The 26710-nt window shown below is 42.9% G+C and overlaps 2 protein-coding genes across 7 annotated transcripts in view; both read right to left on the bottom strand.

Moving 5' to 3' along the window:
* The window catches only part of EFCAB8 (EF-hand calcium binding domain 8), a 31651-nt gene extending 31473 nt beyond the window's left edge, over positions 1-178 (bottom strand). Inside the window, 1 exon segment of the mRNA XM_024743057.1 lies at positions 169-178. Coding sequence (XP_024598825.1) covers positions 169-178 — 10 coding nt within the window.
* Positions 179-6541: 6363 nt separating this feature from the next.
* The window catches only part of MAPRE1 (microtubule associated protein RP/EB family member 1), a 45014-nt gene continuing 24845 nt past the window's right edge, over positions 6542-26710 (bottom strand). For 2 of the 6 annotated variants that reach the window (XM_024742956.1, XM_024742955.1), the window contains exons 3-7: positions 24371-24516; positions 22461-22668; positions 18500-18621; positions 13800-13952; positions 11885-12128 (exon numbers count right to left, since the gene is read on the bottom strand). In XM_024742956.1, the coding sequence (XP_024598724.1) occupies positions 12072-12128; positions 13800-13952; positions 18500-18621; positions 22461-22668; positions 24371-24516 (686 nt within the window). In that variant the 3' untranslated portion in view covers positions 11885-12071. The other 4 variants (XR_003003005.1, XM_024742958.1, XR_003003004.1 and 1 more) reach the window with 4 other exon arrangements.

The raw sequence follows: 26710 nt of genomic DNA, 5'->3' as shown, positions 1-26710 counted from the left end.
GTCAGAACTCAAGACCCCAAGGAATCCAGCTCCATCTTCTCCAGCCAATGTGATTCTGTGCTGACCAGCCCAGACACCCTGGATCAGGTCAGATCACCTGTGCACGACAGCCAAGCTCACGCAGTCCCCTCCATCGGGGGCTCTTGCCTTCCGCCACCTCCTGCTCACCTTCCCGCATTCTCCACCCAGCCTTCCGCATCCCCCCAGCCCTCAGCAAAGCTTCCCCTCTGCCGCCCCTACACGTGACTCATTTTGACCCTTAGCAGAGTGTTGCAGGTTCCTGAAGACTCAGGTCATCAAAGGCCACCTCCCCCAAAAGACTCCAGGTGTGGACTATGTGATAACCATTGGGTGTTGCCCACTGAAATGCACTGCTTTGGGCCTTGGGCAGTGAAGAAGACTTCGGTTCAGAAAGTCAAAAGACAAGGTGGAGTTTGGACTACTCACTCTCCCCACCCCAGCCGCACCAAACGCAGTGCTCCTCAAACTGTGAACTTTCCCTCATTCCCTCAGGGTCTAGGCACATTCGTTGAGTGCCAGGCACTGTGGACACACCATCGAACAGAGTGGAGACCTGCCTTCATGGAGCCCAACAGATGAGCTAGTTAATGCTCTCACCGGCCACAAAGACCATCATCCCCAGAGATGAACTCCTACCCATGCTTCAAACTGGCTCAAATGACACCTCCTCCAAGGAGCTTTTCAATAACTTTCAGGTGAGAGTCATCATTGCCACCTCTGTAGTTCCAAACCCTTTGCTCCTACCTGCCATGCATGCTTGACACCTGTGCATGTCTATCCATATGTGTGACAGCAAGGTGTGATGGGAAACACACGGCTGTAGAGTCCCAGAGCTCTCTGGGCTAGAATTCTGCCTGGCTCCCTGCTCCCAAGCTAATTCATCATGGGCATATCACATCACTTCTCTGAGCCATCAGTTTCCTTATCTGCAAAATCTCTCCCCAGTATCCACCTTGAAGGGTTGTGGTGAGATAAAATGACACCCGAACACATGTGAAGCCCCAACAAATTGTATTACACAATCAATGAGAACTCCTATTATTACTCCCCATCTCATAGTGAGCTCTTTGAAGCCCAGGGCATTTTAAAATTATCTTGGTTTAATCTATATTAATTCTATTTTCCCCAGCCCCAAGCACATAATGGACACTAAATACTCATCTGGCTTCACAATACTTTGTACAGCCCACCCCACCATTATCACAACTTAGCTGGACAAAATTAAGTACAGTCCATGTAGAGACTGCAAATTGGTGGCCTCAGTTTTATTGCATTTGGCCCACACAATGCTTTAAAAGGGAAAACCAGCCTACTGCAGTAGACTTGTTACTTTGTAAATATCTCAGCTTGCAACTCCCCATGCAGAGGCTGATAACCTGATAACCGACAGACTTGGATGCCCATGAGTGATGTCTGGTGGCTCTGGAACACCCCCTCCCGTTATTAATTCTGATGGCTTTCTTACCTTTTGAGATAAAGAGCTCTCTCTGAAGTCCTCAGAAGACATTGGTCTTGACCTAGAATAGGGAATCATAGTTGCTTTAACTCCAGTCTTTGTAAGGACCATGTGGGAGGCTGACCTAGCTGAGTCACAGGAGGGTGGGAAAAAAGTCAAGGTCAAGGGAGAGGATGGCTTGCCCTATGCCCATGGATCCCCAGCCCGTATTTGATGAGCACCCCTCTTCTCATAGGGGATCCTCCAACAGGGAGTTTTTCTAGAGCTTATTATACCTGTGAGCCTTCTTTCCTCTGATGGGAAAGAGTTGTCCGGAGGCCCTGAGGCTTCTCAAGTTACTATACTCCTGGCTTAATGCCAGAGGCTTCCTAAAGGGAGTCACCCTTTCTTCAGAATTAGAAAAGGCTTAGGAGGCCATGTGGGGGTCCAGCTATAAATCACAGATTAGGGAAATAAGGTCTGGGGCAAGCACATTTCCAAAGGGTCAAACACATGCACCAAAGGTGGGGCAAGATGGGCCCCTGACTCTCCACTGTGTGCACCCACCCGCCCTCAGTGCCCCTGGAGGCAGGACTTCTCCTCACGCAGCACGGGGTCAGGTGTGAGTGTGCAGGAGGGGTCCATTCCATGGAGCTCTGCTATGAGAATACAAAGGGCACAATTCCACTGGGTCAATGGCACCTCCACAGATGATGGAAGACAGCATTGTGTCAGGATTACTGGAGTGTCAACCCACCTCATCAGCAAGTGTCACCAGCAGGAAGCAAGAGGGCACTCTGGGATGGCATGGAAACTTCCATGAAGGCAACTATGAAAACTCATCCGCATAAGATGGAGGGAGAGAGGAGAAGGAAGACTGGCCCATGGTGTCCTAACCTAACCGTGTCTTGGCGACAGCTCAGCTATAAGGACCAAAGGAGAGAGAAGAGCCGAAGGAAAGGAGACTTGGAAGCTAGGAACCAGGGTAACTGAGGGAAATGCCAGAAACATTTCCAGAAAAGGGAGCAATGAGGGAAAGTGGCTTAATGCATGTGATGCTGGGCTGTCCAATTAGAAATAAAAAACAAATACCTAGAAATACGGGGACTGAAACTTGAGTGGCTACATTTAGGGCATAGAGAGAGGAGGGGAAACACACAAAAGACAGGATGAGTCAACCAGGAAGACTGGGATGCTCCAGAGTGAGCCAAGATGATATAAGAAATGAAGGCCACTGAACACGGCGATGAAAGATCACCAGTGAGAAAGTTGCAGAGGTGTATTCATAAGTCCATTTCTGTTCAGAATATATACCTGTATATGTTGCCACCTGCATGGAGAGAGAGCCTGGAAAAATGAACTCCAAATGTAATGTCAGTTATTTCTGGCAGGTGAGATTACAGAGAATTTCTATAGTCTAAAATCATGCATTTCTCTATTTTTTTTTTAAATTCAAAAAAGGTTCATACCCTTTAAGATTTATTTCAAGGGAGTGAATGGTGGGTAGCAATTTACTCATCTGTGAAAGACCGTTGTACAAGAGTGGTTGCTGGGAATTCCCTTAGGACTTGGCACTTTTACTGCTGGGGCCCGGGCTCGATCCCTGGTCGGGGAACTAAGATACTGCAAGCCATGCAGCGCAGCAAAAAAAAAAAAAGTCGTTGCTGCAACATCGTTCAGAGCAGCAAAAAATAAAGTGAATGACCATCAGTAGAGGAATGGCCGAATAAATCAGTACACCTGCACTCAGGACGTTACCCAAGGAATCAAAAGGATGAATCTGACCTTCGGCAGACAACGAGGAGGGATTTCCATGAGATACAAAAAGAGTGCACAGAATGATGCCAATATTTATAAAAGAATGACAAACAGGTACATGCTTCTACATAAAAGTACATGCGTACACATACACACATCTGTAAATGGGACTACCCTTAATAATTATGGGGCCAAGAGCAAAAGAACAAATATTGGCCCACATAGCAAGTCTAGTTATTTAAAATGTTTATAAATTTTTACACTGCTAAATAAAATACATTCTATTCTACCTTCACAAATACACTTTCATAACAAGCTGGAAGGCCAGGTTCAAATTTAGAACTCTTGAATTCCTCAGCTCACTGACAGAACTTGGCAGTGTGGCCTCCAAGCCCTCTGCCCAACCCCATGTCCTCTCCATCCTGCTGAGGGGGCTTGTGGGTGGTGGCATGTGGATGGACACCCCAGCCCATACACCCAGGCTGCATCTCCCCCATGCCTCCACTGCTCCATGGTCACTGCAAGCCTTGGCAAGGCTGCCCTCAAAAATGACGCTCTGAGGAATAGGCCTACAAAGACTCTGGAATCAGCTTCGAAGTGATTTGGGTGGGGAATTCCAGTACTTAGAGCAGGGGACGGGGGGGTGGGGGGAGCGGGCAGCACACCGGTGGGGCCTGAGTGGCCATCCGCTTAGCCCCTTGAACCTACCTCATCTGGTGGAGAGGGACATGGCCAGGGGAGGGACAGAGTGGGATGCCCTAAAGCTCAGCCCGGGGCAGAGGCCCTTCTTGCCTGGGTCTAAGGGGGTACTGTACTGTCAGTACATACAAAATTATGAGTACATGTGGATTATGGGGAGTTGGGGGCCAATGTGGCAAGAAAAGGTAGGCCAAGAACAAAGGAATACAAAAAGGTGCACCAACACGAGGCACATGTATCGCCACAACGCTACTAAGCAGCAGAGCACTGCTCTGTGTACAGGAATCAAGCACACTTTGCTTTGCTTTAAAGTCCTGGTTAACATGTGATTAAAGTTAACATCACTGATGAGGCAGCCGAAGGCCCTGCCTCCTGCCGCGCTGGTCTCAAGATCACCACTTCCGCGGTACCCTCCACAAACATATGTAACCTGACAACCCCAAACTGCAGGACATTCTACAAAGTGACTGGGTTTTACTCTTAAAATCTGTGTCATGAAGAACAAAGCCTAAGGAACTGTTCCAGATTTAAGGTGACTGAGAGCGCTAACAACTAAAGGCAATGCGTGATTCCGAACTGGATCCTAGACTGGGTGGGGAAAAGGTCTAAGGGCCTTTATTAGGACCATCGGCAAAATTTAAACATGACTACGTTCTTAGATCTAATATTGAATTAATGTTGTTTCCTGCTTTTGACAACTGTTCTATGGTTATACAAGAGAACATCCTTGGTCTTAGGAAATACACACTTGGGTATTTAAAGGTAAAGGGACACAATATCTGTAATTTATTCCCAGATGGTTCAACAAATGCATACGATGATAAAGCAAATGCGGCAAAATGTTCACCATATTAGTCAGCCTGGGCAAAGGGGAGTTCTTTATACTATTCTCACAACTATTTAAATCTTTTTATTATTTTATAAATAATTATTTTAGGGGCTTCCCTGGTGGCGCAGTGGTTGAGAGTCCGCCTGCCGATGTAGGGGACGCGGGTTCGTGCCCCGGTCCGGGAAGATCCCACATGCCGCGGAGCGGCTGGGCCCGTGAGCCATGGCAGATGAGCCTGCGCGTCCGGAGCCTGTGCTATGCAATGGGAGAGGCCACGACAGCGAGAGGCCCGCGTACCGCAAAAAAAAAAAAAAATTATTTTAAAACTACAATAATTATTTTATTTAAAACTACAATAATTAATTCAATTTATTTAAAACTACAATAATTATTTTAAAACTACAAGTTTTATGAGAAAGGGAGGAGCTCTGTATGTTCGTGGACTGAGGCCACAAAGGGGAAAAAATATTGGTTGAGGGCAACAGAGACACCCAAGAGCAAAGCACAAGAGTAAGAAGCAAAGAGAAGTACTAGTCCTCTGATACTGGAAGGAAGAGAAGATGCAGCTGTAGAGTTAAATATCTATCTGGAATGAGAGCAGGTAAGATCAGAGGAAGCCTCCTCTGAGGGGAAGGGGGCCAGGGTGTGGGGTTCGGTACAAACCTGGCAACAGGGGTGAGAGCTTAGAACTGCCACTAGGGAAGCAGGCGGAGGATGGGAGAAAAACTGGTTTGCTAAGTAATTCGTTTGTAAGAATTTACAGGGGCAGATGACTTAAGGCCAAATGCAGTTAAAGCTGTCCTGGAAATCTAGCTCAGACAGGCTCAGCTCTCCTGTTCGGCCTTTAATCTCAGGCAAATGGATTTTAGGGCCCAGGTGTCCAATCTTTTGGAGATGACTTTAACCCCAAACCCTCACTCACCCTGACCCAATTTGCTCTCCCCAGTTAACACTGCTGGCTATCTTTGACAGAGGCTTATTGGTTTTCAACTTCCTTCTCGACAGAGACATCTTGACAGCTGTCCCCAAGTCCAAAGTAGCTCCTCTATGAAGTCTCTGTAAACTCCGAGGGCCTCAACCTGACTGCAGGGTCAGCTGGCCACACTTAGAACCAGGAAAATGAGATAGAATTCCATATGCAGAACACAAAACGGAACAGCAGAATCCATCCCACAAACCATAACCACACAGCCATGTTTCACCTAATCTGAGACATTCTTTTTACGGATGAAGTTGAACTTACAGCAGACAGTGACAGGAGGAGCTACAGCACACAAAGCCAGGACAAGTATGAGTGGAGAACGGCCCATAGGACAAATACAGCACAGAGCGCCCACAACTCATGGAAACTGTGGAAAATGCCTGGGAGCTTAATGATAAAGCAGCGTTCACCAAAACCAAAAGGCCAACTAGCCCCCAAAGTTGGAGGACAGTGGAAGGCACAGCAGCTCTCTCAACATAAGATGCGTGAGCTGCAACTCTTTGAAAAGAGGAAGACTACAAGAGCACTGTGTGTAAGATGGGAGTCCTATAAACCCAGACTTCATGGCAGGCCTGGACTTGATACCGCACTGTTCAATCTTGCCCCTGGCACAATTCAGCAGCACGAGCTGGCCAAAGGCAAATCTCTTGGGCAGAATTCAACCAGGGACATGGATTCCAGACTTAAAGATACCCAGCTGCATCGCATTTCACGATGACCTAGATGTTACCAAAATGTTAACTGTTCACCAAGCCAAGACCCCTCCCCATATCTTCACCACAGAGAGAACACCCACACAGAGAAAAAATTTCTGCTTCCATTTCATCAACAGTGGAGACAAAAGGCTTTCAATGAAATGAAATGTCATAAAAGATGCAGGTCTTTAAATCAGAGTTTTATTAAACTAGGTATTAATAAACTAGAAGGGTTTATTTAAAAAATAACAACAACAACAAAAAAAAACAGAGACAAGGCCAATTTGACTATTCCCCCCCCCCGTCTTTTGGTTTGGGGCTTTCATTTTCCAATCCAATGTTATCATTTCTACTTAGAGCAGCCCCTGCGTTTATCAACATTTTTACATGGGCCAAAATATGCTAAATTCTATCACAATAAATGTAACTTTCCTTCCCAAAGAAGAAACATGAGAACAAAGGGGAAATAGTAAGATGCATTCATTCCACTTCTTAGATAAGGAAAAGTTCAGAAAACCCATATCTAAAATGAATAAAATCGTGATCATCAATAATTCAAGTTTATTAACTCACGAAGCAGGAGGGAAGGTGTTTAAGAAGAAAAAAATCTCGTAGATAAACCTCTGCACAAAATATTCTGGAAAAAAGTTCCAAGTCCTACTTGAGACTAGTTCAGGCATCGCTTGCCGATCCTAAGGAGATTCTACTCTGCTCCCTAAAAGCGGAGATGGAACGCTGCCGGAAGGCTTCAAGGTCACAGTCACTGCTCCAGGGAAGGCAGCTCCACTCCACTCAGCAGCAGCGCCAACTCTGTCCTCGCCACCTTTACCACTGCGGGATTTAAAACGTCAAAAATTGTAACCTAACATACAATTTATATGTGTGAATTACTCTTCAGTAAAGCTGCAACTATTCTTCTCAGCTTTATAAAATTTATTGAAAATTTTAAGGTGCAACTTGATAGCTAAGAAGACAGGCTTTTTCCTTTTCAAAATCGAATAAACAAGACAGAAGCCAATGACCATTGGAACTGGAGGGGACCCTGAGGATTAATGTCAAGATCACACCTTTAGTTGAGACTAACAACTCAACTCACATGACATTTAAAACAATGCTCTTCCTACCACACTGCCAAAGAGTACTCAGGATTCACATACCAAAGATTTCAAAATACCATGATTCAAGAAAAACAGCAGATTCTTGGGGTGGTTCAGTACCTAATTACCCATCTCCTCCCCGAAAAAGAAAGAAAAAAAATTAAGTCAGAGAGTTACAAATTCTTAGGAAATTTCTAAAAATAATTTTTATTTCATTCAACGTTGAATTATTGTTTCTTCTCTCAGCCTTTAAAATTACTAGGGAGGGAGGCGCACACACTGGGGCAAGCTGCGATTAGCCTACAGCTACCTGTAAAAAACAGGTTATTCCATTCTTCCTAGTAGGGTTCAAAATTTCAAAGTAAAAACAGCAGTCATATATAATTACACGTTTAATTCACATTATTTTGTAAAAAAAAACATATAAAATACAAAAAAAAAAAGGCAATATCAGGTTAGAAACCTTTAGAATGCTAAAATCCAGATGACCCTGAGGTATGCTGGATCTTAAAAAATCACTAGAACTACTCCAAAATATATAAATGGGCCCAATCGGAGAAATATAAATATGAACGTGATGAAACAACCGTGAAGCAAGACAGGAAAGAAATCTGAAGGTCACTCAAGCTTAGCCTAGGATAAACGGTGACAGGTCCTGGGTGCGATATATTTAGATTCTTGCACTAAATGGTGGTTCAGGGATGGATGTATTAGCAAAGCTCTCCCTGCAGCTTGCAGCCTGTGGGGAAAAAAAGCCAAACACATGTGTTGAGCCACTTTTTACTTCATCTGTCAAAATCTCTTCTTTTAGAGTCAAAACTGTCATTAAAATACAAAAGGATGTACACTTTACAAACCATTTCATTGTCAGTGCAAATTTTTTCAAAACTTCACATGCAAAATGTATGTAGTTGATGCTGAGAAACATTGTGCTCGTCTCTGAACCAAAACTTTCTCAACTGTTGAAAACTGGCCTCCAGAGGCAACACTTGCTGGAACTGGGCACTCTCCCACTCTTTCTGGCTCTGGTATCCTACTGGCTTTTACAGACCTAAGTAACTTTTCCTGGCTCAGAAAGGTTCCTAGGGAAACCATCCTCGCTCATCTCTTCACTGAGCCAGTGAAAAGCCATGCTCTGCAGACCAAGGATGCAGGGCCTGGGGAAGGACCCTGGTCCTGACCCTTGGCCTCCTGATCACAGCACTTCTCCCTTGTTCATTTTGGAGAAGGGCTCCAGCCACACACTCCCTTTATATATTCAGTCTACCCACTTGCATGCCTGACCTTGGCTTAACTTTAATAGTCTAAACTGCAATTTGTGAATCATCCATGAAAGCTGAATCTTAGAAACTCATCTTTGTCCCCGCTGGAAACTAGTAAGAGCCACAAAGCCAGCTTTGTTAAGACCTACCCCGATGGACTGAATCTCACTACAGCTTCCCAAATCTCATTCTCCCACCAAAACTAAAAATTAAAGACATCAGCAAATGGAATAAACTGCTCTTCCTCCTTTTCCTCATACCTACATCAAGCCTATCCTCACCAATTCCTACAGACTGCGAAAAATATTCAAAGTAAACCAGGAAAAAGTTAAGGAAAAACATTTTTAACTTTTAAGGTAAGACATCCTACAGAATTCCAAACTGCTAACAGATCACTTTGTAATTCTAAATCTACCTCTTGATACCATTCAAAGTTCTAGGCTTTGATGGCTAACTTGCTTTGCTTTTCAAATGATCACAAGACAAAGATTTGCCTCTCCCTACCTGCAGAAACATGTCTGTGAAGGCTACTATCATTTTACAATTCAGAACATCAGAGCATCCAATACAAAAGAAATATAGGTTACTTTAAATGTGTGTGTGTAGGGCTGGACTTGCTTACCTAGATAACGAAATTAATGAGGCAACCTGACCACAACCTCAACAGAAAGCTCTGTGCTCCAGGCTAAGGTAACACTGCTTTCCAACTCAGATTAAGCCAAAAGGGAAACAGACCTTCACAAATTATACCTGCATAACAATCTGGCTGAAGGCATCTGGGATAATGGTTCTAAGCATAGTCAAGTTCAATGTAAAAGCACAGAATTCCTCTGTGGGCTTTCTTTCGGACAAGGACTCTGCATACTCATTTATACTGTCACATATGAAAACTGAGAAAAAAGCTGCAAGTGTAAGAAATAAATATGAACTCATCGCGTTTTAAAATTTTATAACTGGAATGTATGAATTCAAAAGTACGACATACTCCTTAATTTTAAGACAACAGCAACAGTGCCAGACCAGCAAAATGACTGGTGATTCATGAACACTAACCGAAGGCTCAGGTTCAGCTTGCAAAGCAATTACTTCCGCTCTGTTGACAGCAGTCAGATTTGGGTCACCCACATACTAGCAAATTAATCTGATTAGGCTGATCAGGCTTAAAGCCTAGGTTTTGTTTGTAGACTATGGTGAACTATGGTAAACATCACAACAGGAGCTCCTCGTACCGAATCTCATAAAACAATCCTTAAAGAAAAACTTCCCTAGACTCATTTTGGTCATAGCAAAAGAAAACTGCTTCCTTTCCAACACCATATTATATTCTAGAGAGTAAACCCTGAAGAAATACCTATCTTTAAATCAATGAATCAATTACTGAATCAATGAATCTTCATTTAAAAGAAAAAGGGGAAAGGTGTGTTTAGAACACGATTTCACCTGGGGGAAAAACAGGATGAAAATCATAGTCTGAAAATTAAAAGGAGCTGGACTCATCAATCCCCGCAAGCTGAAGAAGAAACATTAGAAGAACTTGTTACTTACTTTACAAAATACTCCAAGTCTATCTTAAGGATCACCTGCCCTAAGCTTTTCTGATCTATAAACAATTTCAGACTGGATCAAGAACCCATGCAGGGCTTCCTAACGCTGTGGTCACCTTTTGTTTCTCAGCTCATTCGGATCTCAACAAGCACCCAGTGAGGGAGGCACTGCAGCCAACACCATCATCCCTGTTTAGCAGGTCAGAACAAGAAAAGGGATCAATTAGCTCAAAAGTCACAAAGCTAGGAGGGACCTACAAGGACTCCAATCTGCTATCCCCCCTGCCAGAATCAGACTTGAACTTGCAGACATAAATGTTAGGCCAAAAAGTACAGGTCCGAGGACTACATTAAGCCCCGGGCACCTGAGGTGTACAGTAAAATGCAGATTTCTAATCTCCTGACTCAGAATTTCTGGGATTGGACTTTAGAAATGAATGTCAATCAAGTTCTACAGGTGATTCTGAAGCCCATCAGTTTGAGGACCACCAGCACGAGTGAATCCTAAATCCAGCCATCTGTTTACCTATACTGCATACAGCACAGAAAGTGCCAAGCAAACCAAGCAGCTTATTCAAGTTCACCGCACCAGTGACCTAACCTGAATTAGTCACATTAGAAGACTGTGTGCCTCAGCCTGAAGAGTCAGGCCAACGGACTTACTAGGTCAGAGATACACACAGTTAACAGCTTCACTCCTCCCAAGGTAACGTCTCAGCTGACATTACCCAAAATTATCTTCGCAAACTCCATGCACTCCTGGAGGTATCCTCTTGTAAATTACAAACACATGTGGTTTCCAATTCCTTCTTGAAGATGTGTAACATTTTAAGGAAGGTTTCATACCGTTAACTTCTACAGGAAGTCACGTGGGTGTAACCCTAGTCAAAATCATCAAGTTGGGTTTACAGAGCATCCATAATTGTGGTGGGTACCCTAAAGATCATATAGAAAACTACCTTCTGACCATTTAACTTTCTTTTATACTGAAAATGGCAGCACGTCGCCTTCTGAACTCGTTTCTTACAGCACAGAATTTTAAAAGGGAAGAAAAATGGTGATGACTTCAGGTTACAGATTGACTGTGTTCACTGCCTTTGAAACATACTTTCAGGAAAAAAAAGTATTGCCGCATGGTATCCACCAAGCTCTGTCCTATATACCTCTGGAGGAAACAGCCTGAAAAGGTTTCACAGTAGCTAGGCCAAACCCTGGACTTCTGAAAGACCTCTCACAGTAACATGAGAGTGTGAAACAGCAGGAGGCTGAGAAATGTACTGTGAAGAATGGAGAAAAAAAGAAACAGCCTTACAAATAAGCACATTTGAAAGAAAAAAAAAACAGTGAAGGATTTCAAAAGATCAGTCCTAATTTAAGAAGGAAGCGTGGGTACCTTATCATTTGAACCTAAAATAATATACCCAGGGCAAGACAAATTTCAGAAGACATGACACTCTTGAAATACAGAATTTTATTTAGAAACTGTTTAAAGTAGCAAAAAACCCTGTCAAGACAGACCAGGTGGAAAATGGGTTCCCAATAAAATGGAATTTTAGGGCAACAAAATCTCCTAACTCAAACTTATTGGAAAAGGAGTGAAACTTCTGCAAAGTGCACTTTAAGAAGAGGTACTTTTTGCTTATGAAAAGAAACCAGTGAGTCCTCTAAGAATAATAAAAGGGAATATTTTACAGTTAAGCACATGATTTGGAGTGAAGAATTCGGATGATGCTCAGCTGGTCCAGGCTGTTAATACTCTTCTTGTTCCTCCTGCGGGCCCCCTTCATCAGGTATCACGAAGCCTTCCTGAAATGGGAAAATGAGGGGGAAAGCTATTACTCAACGCTGAATGAAAGGTCAGTTTCTACTGCGGGTTCACTTTCCTCATATTTAAAGCCTCTCAAAGTCAACGGTCCGTCCTGTCTTTACCACACACGTGGCATTTAATGGCACAAGGCCAAGCGACCACTATTTTATTAGGCAGTGGAATCACATCCCACAGAAGGCAAAAACTGAGCACAAATTTACTCTCAATCTTTCAGGGGTGATGGATGTGTACACTGTCTTGATTATGGTGACGATCTCACACATCAAGTTGTACTTAAATATGTGCAGTTCATTATGTCAATAAAGTTGTTTAAGAAAATTTACCCTCAAAAATCCCTGAAGTCAGCATAATGGTGCCATACCATCTCCGCTCAATAAACTGTCCATACAGCCAGCTTTTCCTTCATTCATTCTTTTGCCTGCACTTAGGAACCATGCACACATGCTACTGCAGGTGTTGTGGGTGTTCTGTTTACCCAAAACACCCACAACACACATAATAGCTGCAAGGCTGAGCCAACATCAGAAGCATGGGAAAACATCACACCCATGGCTCCCACCTCAAACTTACTCCAGGGCATCTGGCATGTGCTAATGGCCACAATGCCGTAAGAATTTAGACTTCCCCTTCAACCCCCATCTTTTTTTTAACTAAATATCTATGGCTAAATTTACTTAAGCTATGACTCTACTAAAATAATACTCAGACTAGATCGAGGACACCTATACCTTCAACCCCTTTGTTTGTATTATCTGGCACAGAGCAAGCCCGAAATAAGGATTTATTGAACAAATTATCAACTTTTCAGTCATGTGTCTTAATCCCCCCAAATTCACTTGATATGTTTAGAGCACACTGTTAGTAACAGCATTAATGCTGCCTTATATTTGTATACTGCCACATACTACGAAACACGTAGACATATTCTGTAGTTTGATCCTAAAGACCTTGCTAGGCATGCAGAAGAATTATAAATAATTGCAGCCATTAAACAGTGGACACAGCAAGATGTCAAATCCTAAATCTAGGGAAAATCAGTTTTCCTTGCTCAGCTAACACAGCATGATTAATATCAGCAGATTTGGCTGTGTAATACACATGGATCCCAAGAAACTTGACCACAAAGCACTTTGGGGAAATAGGAACCAGATACACTCTAGGTTGAGAGGAAAAAGGTACACTCTGACAGCTGTGGGCAGCAGACATCAAATAGGGGTCATGTGCCTGGTTCTCCAGGGCACGCCTAGGGCCCTATTAAAAAGAAGGCAGCACCTCAGGCTGAGGGGTCCAAGCTGAAAGGGGTGGAGTGGGGATAGCGGGGTTAAGAGCACCTTGTGGCACTCATGACCTATCAGTGGTCACAAACTACAGAAGCAGGGCAGCCAGCCACCTGAGTGTCCTATGCCTGCCTCAAAGGCTCACAGACCTCAAGGCAGAGGCTGAAGCTGGGCAGAGGTGCCCTCTCTGGCTGACTTTAAGGGTCAAAGATGAAGTCTTTTTTTTTTTTTAAAGATGAAGTCTTTTGATGAATGTTATGCTGAAACACAGCAAGCATCAGTACCGAGTTTGCCAAAACCAACCAGAAAAGATATTTCTATCTTCTCTTAGGAGGCAAAATGGCAAGAAAATATCCTCATGTCAACACGTACATCTGTGGCATAGAGAATGTCCACAATCCTCTGCAATACAGGGTTGTTTTCCCCCTCGTTCTCCTGGCAAATCAATTCAATGTTCCTTAGCTTTCCAAAGTAGAAATCTCTCTCTTTCTCCAAGTCTTCGACAGTAAGTTTCAATACGTTGACCTGCACAAAACATTAGAAAGGGTTAGACACCTGGCATTCATGCACCAACAGCACATCAGATAAACTTCTAACCCAAAAGGAGATGTGGGCTTTCATCAAACTCTCTAACTAGGACAAAACCCCACTTTAGTTTAATGTCAATTTTCTGCAGCCCCAGATAAATAACATGGGCTTGTTCATGGCACCCTGACTGTAACAATTCCCAGGAAAGGACAGGCTATATCATGGAACATGCAGGAACTTCTCAGGGACTAAGACAAGATCAAAGAGAAAAACCCACGGGAGCCTGAGACAAATACAGAAGCAGAATCCACAACCTGGCCCAGCAGAGTGGCTGCCCATCATATACTGAGTCCTTACCAGGGCACTTTGTCAATCAAGTTCAGGTCTTTCTGCAAGTTGAAGTCAATGGTAAGAGAGGGTGTGGTCCAAGGGAGCAGGGTAGAAATGATAAGCCAGGAGGGGAAAACTATCTAAAGATGACTAATACTAGCCAAAGACAGCTAGCACTGAGGCAGGCCTGGGCATGGAAACTCAATGGTTCTTTCTCCCCCCAATATGTTGGGGCTAGGGGGCGATCCATGACTCAAGAGAAAAGCATCCTCTGATGAAAGGGTCCCTGCATCACTCTCTCTCCCAAGAGAGTTTCAAAAGGGAGAGAAGACAGCAGAGGCAGGGAGCAGACCCCACCACATTCCACCGCTAGCTCCCCTGAGCATCTTGTCAGCTCACACCACTTGTGCTGCAGGATCCTCCAGGAGCCCCACTGAGGGACTCTAATTTCCACAAAGGGGCAATGAAGAAATAAATCTCAGTGCTTGTGCCAGGACTCTATCCAGCCACAAGTAATAGAAGTCGTAACAACTCTCACAGCCCTTTGTGTATTTTAAGCACAGTATGTCTTCGTTCCAGTATACTCAAATCTATAATGTGAATTCAATTTAACTCTCACTGAATGCAAAACACATGGCATAGGGTGCAGCATAAAATCCTCACAGGCCTTACAGGCTAGGGCCCCGTGGAAGGCCGAGCCAGGGAATCAAAGGTGCAGCTGCTGAGAACAATTTGGGTAGCAGGGAATTCTGAGAGCCAGAAACACCAGTGAAATCTAGTCTACCTTCTGAACTTCTAGCTGCAAAAACAAGGAAACAGCTTATCCAGCTTCCCTGATGAAGAAGCCAGACCCAACCGAAGGGATCAAATCCTGTCCCTTCGTAACTTGCAGTTGAGAAGCATCCAGAGATGATCCAGAAGCAGGTGACTGGAACCACCAGGACCATTCTGTCAAAGACTTAATTTCAATGTTCAACATCAAGGGCCTGAAAAGACCAAACTAGAATCAAGGTTCTAGACACCCTCTCACTATTCCTTTAGCAACCACAGAAATCACTTTTAAAAATAACTGAAAGGATTTCCCTGGCAGTCCAGTGGTTAAGACTCCGTGCTTCCAATGCAGGGGGCATGGGTTCGATCCCTGGTGGGGGAACTAAGATCCCACATTCCGCACGGCCAAAAAATAATCAAAAAAAAATTTTTTTAATAAGTAAAAATAATTGAAAGTTTCAGTAAAGTACTAACACTACCTAGTCACCGGCAAAACGAAATCATCCATCTGCCCCCACCCTCCCCACCCCTGCTTTAACTGCTATTTGTTGCCTTTCCTTAAACTATCAGTCACTCCCAAAGTGGAGTGAGTACAAGAAGGGGACAAAAGGGCAAGAGTAGACTATCCCCAGTAGTGGAAGCTGCCTTGGATCTTCAGCCCAAGGTCCATGAGCCAGGGAAGAGGCCTTCTAGTCACAAGAGAAGGAAAGAGAAGTCAAAACAGCTTCACGAGGCACGGTGGCTTGGAATCCATCTGTACACACATGTTACACTAGTGCCTCCCTCACAAATCCACTGAACACTTCTCTGGCCTACAAATCAGCAAGGGCACCAGAACCCAGCCAGATAGGTCCCACCCACAAGGCCAAAGCAGCAGCCCTCCTTGACATCACTCAATAACTATGAATCCACAAGAAACAACACGCATAGACTTAAGTCATCAGCTTTCACTTGGCACTCCTCTAACTGCTTATTTATAAGGTTATTAAAAATCTGTGGCTAGTAATCAGCGTCACTCTTAGAACACTCTCTTATAGTTAAGTAACAGCTGTAACCTAAGACGCCCAAGGAGAACGCTTTGGGCCTGCACTGGCCAATAAGGTAGCTATGAGCCACATGTGGTGTTCTGAGCCCTTGAAATGTGGCCAGTGCAATTGAGACAGGCTGTAAAGATCAAACACACACTGATTACAAAGACTTAGTACAATGTTCAAATGTAAAACATCTCACTGATAATTATTTGTAATGATCACATGTCAGAATGCTAATATTTTAGATATATTGGGTAATGTGTTATTTGAATTAATCTAACCTGTTTCTTGTTACTCTTTTCAATGTGGCTACCAGAAAACTTGAAGTTCTATATGTGCCTCACATTTCTGGTTTACATTCTATTTCTACTGAACATCAGTGCTTTGGACTAAAATCAACTAAAAGAACATTTCTCCAGGATGACTTAACAGTGTGGAATCACTGCAGATCTCCCAAAGTTTATGAACACCACAAGGTAATTTATGTAGAATACACTGTTCTCCTCTTAGCCCACCAAGCCCATGTGGCTCTACTTTCCCCACATCAGTCGTGTCCCCCAGACCTCCACACCTTTATCAAGGGTCACCACTTCAAATACTTTCAGGGTTAGAGACATCATGTAAATGAGCCATGGGAGTCAGTAACAAGTTGTGCTCAGGACTTCGGCAACCTGGAAATCCTTCATATTAAAAAAAATAATAATAAAAATCAAAACCCTGTTCAGGCCAAACAAATCAGTTCTGAGGCAGGGCTGGACCAGCTGGCTGTGAGCTGGGTCCAAACCTCAACTCAGGCTATTTAACCTCTCCAAGCCTCACTGTCCTCTGTAACACTTCACACAGCTGCTGCAAAAATGAAAGAAAATGCTTAGAAGAGCACTGGCGCTCACACTCTAAAAATGGCAGTTTTGTTTTTGCTATTAACAGTTGTGTGTTTCACCAAAAAAAATCTAACTCCTATGAACTTTTAAAACATACTTCAGAACCTATTTCACTCTATCAAGCCCATAGACAAGAACCATGACGATCACAACTGTCTTTCATCCACTGCCATTTACCCCATTTATCCCAAACACCCTTCCAGGTACTTGGCAAAACATCAGCTCATGAAATCCGCTCAACTACCGTGACCAAAGTATTAGCCCCATTGCATACGAGGCAGTGAATTCGGAGAGGTTAACTGACTTGCCCCAAGTAGAAGTTAAGTGGCAGAGCCAGGATGCGCCCCAAATCTACGCAACCCAAAGTCAGTGCTCCCTCACACCGGACACCAGTTGAACAGCAGTCCCATGGAACCTACTGCATCTTCTCCTGGAGAGCACAAGGCCAACCCAGTGCTGGCTGCCAGGCCTCGGCAATGACACCTCTTTACCCTATTTCTCACTGAGACTGCTTCCTGTGTACACCTGTGCCTGGACACCAACAGTTACAGGGAAGGCTCCTTATTCTCCAGGACTTATGCACTCACAGTGACAGTGCCCACAGGGTGCTTGAGGCTGCCACAACAATGGGGATGGTGACCCAGTCACTTCCACGCTCCCAAGGCACCTGTGACCATGAGGCACACACAAATCAAAGAATGAAAAAAAACAAATGTGATCTTTGAGCAGGCTTTTGTGTCCTGATTTCCTAGAAGTATGATCTGGGTCACAAGAGCTTCTAGATTAAAGTGAGGCCATTTCCTCCAGGCTTTAGGACTTGGCTTTTAAAAGGAAAGTAAAAGGGTTCAATCCCAAAGTCACAGGAATCACAGAGCATCCTTGATTTTAAATCTGGAATTAATCAAGAGAATCATCCAAAAGCAAACAAATAAAACTATAAGAATTAGTGAGAAAATGTCTAAAAGTCTAAAATTTGTTCTGATCTACAGAGACCTCTCCCAAGTACCTTCAGGATATTTAATCCTGAAGACGTTTCAAATCATCGACCTATTAAGAACAGAAAAGCAATAGGCTTTGCATACCAGTTCCACTCTCAACTTGATACTCTAGTGGCCCAGGATTTCAGCAGAGAGACTGCGGAATCTTTTTTTAAATTATCATTTAGAAGGGAAATCTATCTTTTGTCAGAGCCAAAATTCAGGAGACATTCTCCGAATCCCACAGAACCCTGACAGCGTTCCAAAGACTTTCAACAGGGTTCCACCGTATGGGCAGGTTTCCAAACAGACATGGGTTTCTAACAGAAATAGATGTAACAGCGCTCAAAAATGCCGGGTCCCTCTCTCTTCCATCATCTCCTCCAGGCTCGCAGTGCCCACCAGCTCCAAAGTGCTCACACGTGTCATGAAGACTGCTTTGGTATGCACACAAGGCAGGTCTTCCCACAAGAACACGGACAAGCCTCCCTGGTCAGGGCAGCAAGCACCTTTCCCCCAAGGTGGCTCCTGTCTTGGACACAAGAGGTGCCTACCTGCTGCATCAATTCGGCTGCTTCGTCATCCCCGTTCCCCACACCAGGATTCTTCCGCACCACGCCCGGGCCAGCCTTAGGGGTTGCAGTAGTTCTGTGTGTTGCAATGGGCCTCTGTGGAGCTGAGAGGAGCAGAGTTGTTTTTTTTTTTTAAGAGGAGAAATTTCAAGACAAAAAAGAACCCACCAGACAACAAAAGGAGGCTGTGACCAACTGCCCTCCACAGCTATGCAGTGAGGAGACCCAACAGAGAGAGCCCAGCATGCAAGACTGCACCCCATGTTTGCCCAAAGTGGTTTTTCATCCTGGCAGCACATTTAAGTACCAATTTTAGCCACGATCTTTCGTGCTGGGAATAAGTCCTTTGGCATGGCCTTTTTTCCGCTGGGGTGGACAGGACTATCATCTGAAAGAGGCAAAGTCATCCTGGTACATACAGATGATCTACCTTAACCCAGCTCCAACCACATCCACAGACAGGGCAGCTTTATGAAGCAAAGGAAAACTTCAGGCCAGGAGCTCACAATCCCAGCTGTCGTGGGGTGCCCACAATTCCCCATCTGGAAAGTAAGGTGCCTCCTAACTCAGAACCTCAGGCTCCTTGGATTGGGAAGATGAGGGGGTAGAGCCTGCTTTGACCACTAATGACTTCAAAACCCCATCCTGCTTCCCTTTTAAAAGGTGTTTAGAAGGGTTAGGAGAGAAAAGCAGCACACTGACCAGTACTTAAAGATTTCTCTCAGTATGAATGGCCAAAGCAGACAAAGACGAGGAAAAAGCGACAAGGAGCCAATCTATCTACAAGTTAAAATAATTAAGAATAATCAAGAATGGGCTACCTCAAGGTAAATTTATCATTCATGATTTTATTCATTCAGCAAGTATTTTGTAAAGCTTGTACATTATGCCAGGCTTAAAAATATCTCATTTTCCTGACATCCCAAACTGTTCAATAACCATCAGGCCTTTCACCCACAGTAACAGGCATTTCCGCTGGAGGATCTCTAGCACATGCTTAACCTGAAGACTAAATACTTAATGCAAGTCTCCACATGCCTGTTAGCAGCATCTGAAACATGAAATGCACAGGGTTATCTATGCAGTTCCCCATTCTAAGAAGCTAAAGAATAAAAGTACTCAATATTTGGAGAAATCTGAACCCTCATATACTCTGCTGATGGGAAAATAAAATGATTCAGTCACTTTGGAAAACTGTCAGGTAGTTCTGTCAAAGGTTAAACACAGAGTTACCATATGACCCAAGAATTCTGCTCCAAGAGTATATATTCTTGGAGACAACCCTCAGAATGGGAGAAAATATTTGTAAATGAAGCAACTGACAAAGGATTAATCTCCAAAATTTACAAGCAGCTCATGCAGCTCAGTATCAAAAAAACAAACAACCCAATCCAAAAATGGGCAGAAGACCTAAACAGACATTTCTCCAAAGAAGAGATACAGATTGACAACAAACAAATGAAAGAATGCTCAACATCATTAGAGAAATGCAAATCAAAACTACAATGAGATATCACCTCACACCAGTCAGAATGGCCATCATCAGAATATCTACAAACAATAAATGCTGGAGAGGGTGTGGAGAAAAGGGAATCTTGCACTGTTGCTGGGAGTGTAAAATGATACAGCCACTATGGAGAACAGTATGGATGTTCCTTAAAAAACTAAAAACAGAACTACCATATGACCCAGCAATCCCACTACTGGGCATATACACTGAGAAAACCATAATTTAAAAAGAGTCATGAGGCTTCCCTGGTGGCACAGTGGTTGAGAGTCCGCCTGCCAACGCATGGGACACAGGTTTGTGCCCCGGTCCAGGAAGATCCCACATGCCATGGAGCGGCTAGGCCCGTGAGCCATGGCCACTGAGCCTGCACGTCTGGAGCCTGTGCTCCACAACGGGAGAGTCCACAACAGCGAGAGGCCCATGTACCGCAAAAAAAAAAAGTCACGTACCACAATGTTCATTGCAGCTCTATTTACAATAGCCAGGACATGGAAGCAACCTAAGTGTCCACTGACAGATGAATGGATAAAGAAGATGTGGCACAAATATACAATGGAATATTACTCAGCCATAAAAAGAAACGAAATTGAGTTATTTGTAGTGAGGTGGATGGACCTAGAGTCTGTCCTACAGAGTGAAGTCAGAAAGAGAAAAACAAATGCTGTATGCTAACACATATATATGGAATCTAAAGAAAAAAAAATGGTTCTGAAGAACCTAGGGGCAGGACAGGAGAAAAAACACAGACGTAGAGAATGGACTTGAAGACACGGGGAGGGGGAAGGATAAGCTGGGACGAAGTGGGACAGTGGCATGGACTTAAACATACTACCAAATGTGAAATAGATAGCTAGTGGGATGCAACCGCATAGCACAGGGAGATCAGCTCGGTGCTTTGTGACCACCTAGAGAGGTGGGATAGGAAGGGAGGAGATATGGGGATATATCTATATTTATAGCTGATTCACTTTGTTATAAAGCAGAAACATACCATTGTAAAGCAATTATACTCCAATAAAGACGTTAAAAAATTTTTTTTAAAAAAAAGAGTATATACTCTTGGATATATACCCCAAGAGAAAACATACGCCCACACAGAAACTTGTATATGAATGGTCATAGCAGCATTGTTCGTAAAAGCTAAAAACTGAAAAGAACTCAAATCACCATCAACTGATGAATAAATAAAATGTGCTACAACCATACAATAGAATGTTATTTAGCCATAAAAAGGAATGGAGTACTGATATATGATACAATACGGATGAACCTTGAAAACATTATGCTAAATGAAAGAAGCCAGACACAAAAGACTATGTATTCTATAATCCCACTCAGAAATGTTCAGAATAAGTAAATCCATAGACAGAGAGTGGATTAGTAGTTGCCTAGGATTGGCAGGGAGGGAGGAGAGTTGGGGGAAAATGGGAAGTGACTGCTATTAAGCACACATGAGGTTTCTTCTGGGGGGTAATGAAAATGTTCTAAAACTGATTATGGCAATAGTAGAACACACCTATGAATGTACTAAAAACCATTCAATTGTATACTTTAAATGGGTGAATTGTATGGTAAGTGAATCAGAGCCCAATAAAGCTATCAAAATTACAAAGTACTCAATGTCCCTCTCTACCTACCAGACGGATCAGCCTCTCTCAAGGTACTACACGACTTTAACTAACGTTCGTGCCACATTCTGAGGAGGAGTTAGCATCTGCAGAACATCCATCCTGCCCCAAAGTATATGTTCTGTGAGTGAACTACTGCAAACAATTTGGGGAAACCTACCAGGACAAGACTTTTAAAGAAAGTGTCTAAAAACAGGCTCCCCCTGACTCCTAGAGTCTGCTGGCAGCACAGAACTTAGCACTCTAGGGATGGCAGGGAAGGCGTGAGTAAGCACAGGAAGCTGGTCTGCAGACAGAACAATGACACAGAGCCAAGAGCAGTCCCCAAGAGACCTAGAAAGCTCCTTCAGTTCCTGGGAGTTCAGGTATGGTTGCAACTTCCCATCTGAGGGCTCTAAGATGAAATGCCCTTGTGTTCAAATGAACTCTCTTTTACGTGAGCTAACCTGAGGGACGTCTATTCCAACTAAAATGTGTTGGCCAAATCGATACAGTAACTCATTCAGGCCTCAAGAACAGCCCTCTAGGGGCAAGTACTGAAATTCCCCTTTTACAGAGGAGGAAACAGCAGGGTAGAGGTGAAGTGATTACACAGGACTCCAGAGATCTAAGAACAAACACAGGGCCCTGATGCCACAATCCATGCCTCGGCCATGTGGCTGGGCTCATGCTCTTTAAGCTCCCTAAGCCTACGGCTACCCAAACCCTTCTGACTGAATACTATAAGAATGAATGTATTTGGAAATGGTATTTTTTGTGTGGGGGCTTTTGGGGTTTTTTTGGTTTGTTTGTTCGTTTGTTTTACCTGCACTGCTAGAGCTGAGAGGTTTCTTCGGTTTGTTCAGAGCTGGAGCAACAAGGGAAGGGGCCACTGCAGTTTCTTGACCTTGTCTGGCAGCTACAGGGTCATAGTCTTTCCCATCATAGTTTGCATCAAAAAACTTCTTGAACCACTGAACGAATTCAAAATTGTCCTGAAACTTTCCTTTTACTAATTTGTCCACAGGAATTATCTGCAGAGAAACAAAAGACTATTTAGCCCAAAGCAAGAAGAAGCTTCTGTCAAGCATCAAACATGTCCATCAAATCAGTATAAAGCTCTGCCAAAGGAGAAAAAAATATTTTAGAGGCAAGAACTAAGTGCTAAGTAAGCCCCTGGAAGTTTGTAGAGCAAGTTTCATTCAATTTGCCTTCCACAGAGAACTTAACAACAGCCAGTCCCCCTCCAAGTCCATCAAAAGAAATCAGAAATGCAAAAGAAACAAGTATCATACATTAAGTCACATATACACATCCAAACACATCCTAAGATATGTCATTCCACTGTAAAGAGTAAAGCTCCCATGGAACTTGCACGGCCACGGTGCCTGTCACAAGGTATGAAATCCAGAGCACAAACTAACCACAGGCATCCACGATGAACTGTGCTAAAAAAAATTCTGTCTTAAAAATAGGTCAATGTACGGAATCAGTCCTGGGATAGACTTCTACAAAATGGTATGTTTTTCAAGTAATTCCAGTCCTATTAAACATACTTCAAAGGACCTGTAAGTTTTTTATTGTACAAGAATACTGTGTTATCAGGTATTACTTCAAATGGTGGGACTGCTGGCCACAGCTTAATTATCTTTTAACTCTTCAAGGATTCCAGTTACAATCTGAACTATATCCACCCATCTGAGCAAATAATTTTTTTTAAATTTCTCTGTGTGATACTGAAACATTTACAAATAAAATGTTATGTCTGTAACTCACTTCAAAATAATCCACGAGTACAGGGGGAGGGGTAGAGGTATACATGAAACAAAATTGGCCCTGAGTTGATAATCACTGAGGTACATGGGAGATCACTGCACTATTCTAACTTATATACTTCAAAAATTTTCCTTATTCAAAAAAATAAATTCCATAAAAAGAAAAATTACTGCATATAATAAGCTACACCTAGTTTAAACTATGCCTGATAACTAAACGATATTCTTCCAACACAAATGTGTATTTTATATATTGTACAGAGACAAAACTAAAAAATAAGACTGATTTCAAAGTAAATAAAAACCAGATACAGCAGTAAGATAATCAGGGGACGATTACAAGCTTTACTAAAAAAAATGCCCCCCCCCAAATGGCTTAAAGGATAAGCCCTTCTAATGGGGGGAAACTACTTAATTTTGCAATAATTTGTTATCTACTAAAACAAAGCTATTTACCCTAATGAAGCCTCGTGGTCTGTGTTTCTGGTAGCTTCAAATAACCTTGGGAGCAAAAGGGAACATTCCAGCACCTGCCAGCCATCTTCTTTGTACTTTACTATAAAAATCAAGTACTTCTAGAATCTTCTCTATTAGAGCTACTTATTCTACCATATGGTATGCTTTACAGAAGTAAATTCAGAGATTAAACGAGTTAGACCTCAGACTTATAGAGATTAAACAGTAATAAAATTTTTTTTAAAAATCATGGGTAGAGATTTACAGATTGATTTTTCAGACAGTTACCAACTTCATAATGAAGAAAGAAGACCGTAAGGGAACCGGGGGTAGGAGAGCAGAGGGAAACTTTGCTCCCAGTAAATTCTGTTAACTGGAGAAAAGATAACCATATAAACTGGGAAAAGAAAAACAAAAATGTCCAAAGTCATGGCCCAGAATCTGTATCCTTAGTAATTACCACTAGTTAAGAAACACCCTAAATGAAAGAATAAAGTTTACTTACTTTGTCAACACCCATCCTCTTAAAACCTGCTTGTAGTATTTTGAAGTTCTGGATGTATTCGTGTTCTAGCTTAGCTTGGAATTTCACTTTCTTCAAGGCAATGGAGCCAGGGAACAGCATGTCCATAAACTGACAATAGGCAGCCCCTGAATGAGTAACAGAAGAAAATACACACTAGGTCATTAAATGCAGTAGCTATTAAAGCAGCAGAGTGAAAATTTACCCAAACCTGCTTAACCCACTAAATTTTAAAAGTTGTGAAGTGGACCTACAAAACCCCAAAGCTTCATTACCACTTGACTTCGAAATTGGTAATAGGACTGTGGTTTTAGCTTGTAAGTTCTACAACACACTTGCAACCTGGAACCCCATGATGAAAAGAGGAATGTTCCCATGAAATTTTAAAACTATTCTTTATAAGAAAACCAGCATGACAATAAAATGACAACTACAAAGAAAAATGAATGTCAGCGGGAGGAGGGATTTCCCCTGTATTTCAAAGATCCATCCTCTGACACAGGTTTAAAAAAAAAGTTTTTTCTAAGATGTTTGCCTCCCTGAGCTTTTTACATCTCTAAATAAACTTACCTATTATTTTATAAACAAAGTTGAACAGAAGACATTTTTGTGTTCCTCCATTTAAATTTTTTCAATCTTAAAGGCCACTATAAGAAATCATTGCATATATTTCATCTCATTTGCTCCCCAATTTCACTCCTTCCTCCACTTGCCCATTTTTATCCATCACCACCCCCAAAAGTGTTCTCTTGGCACTTAATATTTCCAGGAATGTTACTTCTCTAATGCCTACCAAAATACACTCTCCTAATACAGGGCAGGCTTCATGTGCACTTACTGCCCTTTCAGGAAAGGAGGCAAGAAATCCAGCGACTAAGCAACAGGTGTTCTGCAGAACGAGGCCGCCTTAATATGCATATTCAACTTATTTTACATCAGGCCAAACTGGTTCCCTGCCAGATCTGGCATAAACAGTGCCATTATCGTTATTTTTGGAAAGATACAAAGAAAGCAGAAGCATTTCAATGACCAGAGTGACATGCTTAGTAGAAAGGAGCACCAGAAAGTGAAAGCCTGATTCTTGAGGTGGCTATTTACTCATCCAACAGAAATATACTGTGGGAATTATGTACCAGGCAATGAATTAGCAATATTTATGCTTCTTAAAATGGAGGCACTGGGCTTCCCTGGTGGCGCAGTGGTTGGGAGTCCGCCTGCTAATGCAGGGGACACGGGTTCGATCCCTGGTCCGGAAAGATCCCACATGCCGCAAGAGCAACTAAGCCCATGCGCCACAACTACTGAGCCTGCACTCTAGAGCCCACGAGCCACAATTACTGAAGCCCAGGCACCACAACTACTGAAGCCCGCGCATCTAGAGCCCGTGCTCCGCAACAAGAGAAGCCACCGCAGTGAGAAGCCCGCGCACCGCAACGAAGAGTAGCCCCCGCTAGCCGCAACTAGCTAAAGCCTGCTCAGAGCAACGAAGACTCTACGCAGCCAAAAATGAATAAGTAAAGTAAATAAATAAATTTTAAAAAAATAAATAAATTAAATAAAGGAGATTTAAGTCATAATTTACCAATTGCAATGTACAGATCTGGTTTGGATCCTGATGCATACAAATCAACTTAAAACACACACAGGGCTTCCCTGGTGGCGCAGTGGTTAAAAATCTGCCTGCCAATGCAGGGGACACACGGTTCAAGCCCTGTAAAAAAAAAAAAAAAAAAAAAAAAAAAAAACACACACACACAGAAGATAATCTATTAAGCATCTACACCCACAGCACTGCTTTACACATGAAAGATATTCTTTCTGAACCAGCAAAATAATGAGCATTTACTAAAATCTCAGGCCATTCGTGGGACTTTCCATTCAAAACGGCAGTCATCTGCTTCTCAGAAAAAACCTGCTTGAAGAATGTTGTTCTTACTTTAGTGATAGAAGAATCCTTATAGCCATTATAAATGTAAAAACTGAGGACCAAAAACTGTGGCCAAAGACTACAGAGGCAAGAGACCATAGAGAAAGCCCGCGAAAAGAAACGAAGACCCAACACAGCCAAAAATAAATAAATAAAAAATTAAAAAAAAAAAGAGACCAAGCTTAGAACCAGACCCCAGGTATCCTGACTTCCGGTCCATTGCTCTTTTCCATGTCATTATACACCATATTAGAACACCCTACCCTGGAATAAAGAAGCATTTCCTGAATCAAGGAAGAAAGAGGTATACCATGCTGCTACACTCTGACTGAAAAAGATTTAACAAAGAAAAACACTGAGACCCCACTAAAAATAGACAAAACAACTGGACAATT

This window comes from Neophocaena asiaeorientalis, unplaced genomic scaffold (assembly GCF_003031525.2).
Source record: "Neophocaena asiaeorientalis asiaeorientalis breed wild unplaced genomic scaffold, Neophocaena_asiaeorientalis_V1.1 scaffold82, whole genome shotgun sequence".
NCBI classification, from domain to species: domain Eukaryota; kingdom Metazoa; phylum Chordata; class Mammalia; order Artiodactyla; family Phocoenidae; genus Neophocaena; species Neophocaena asiaeorientalis.
The sequence above is the reverse complement of the archived record's forward strand: the minus strand, read 5'-3'. Positions and strand labels throughout refer to the sequence as shown.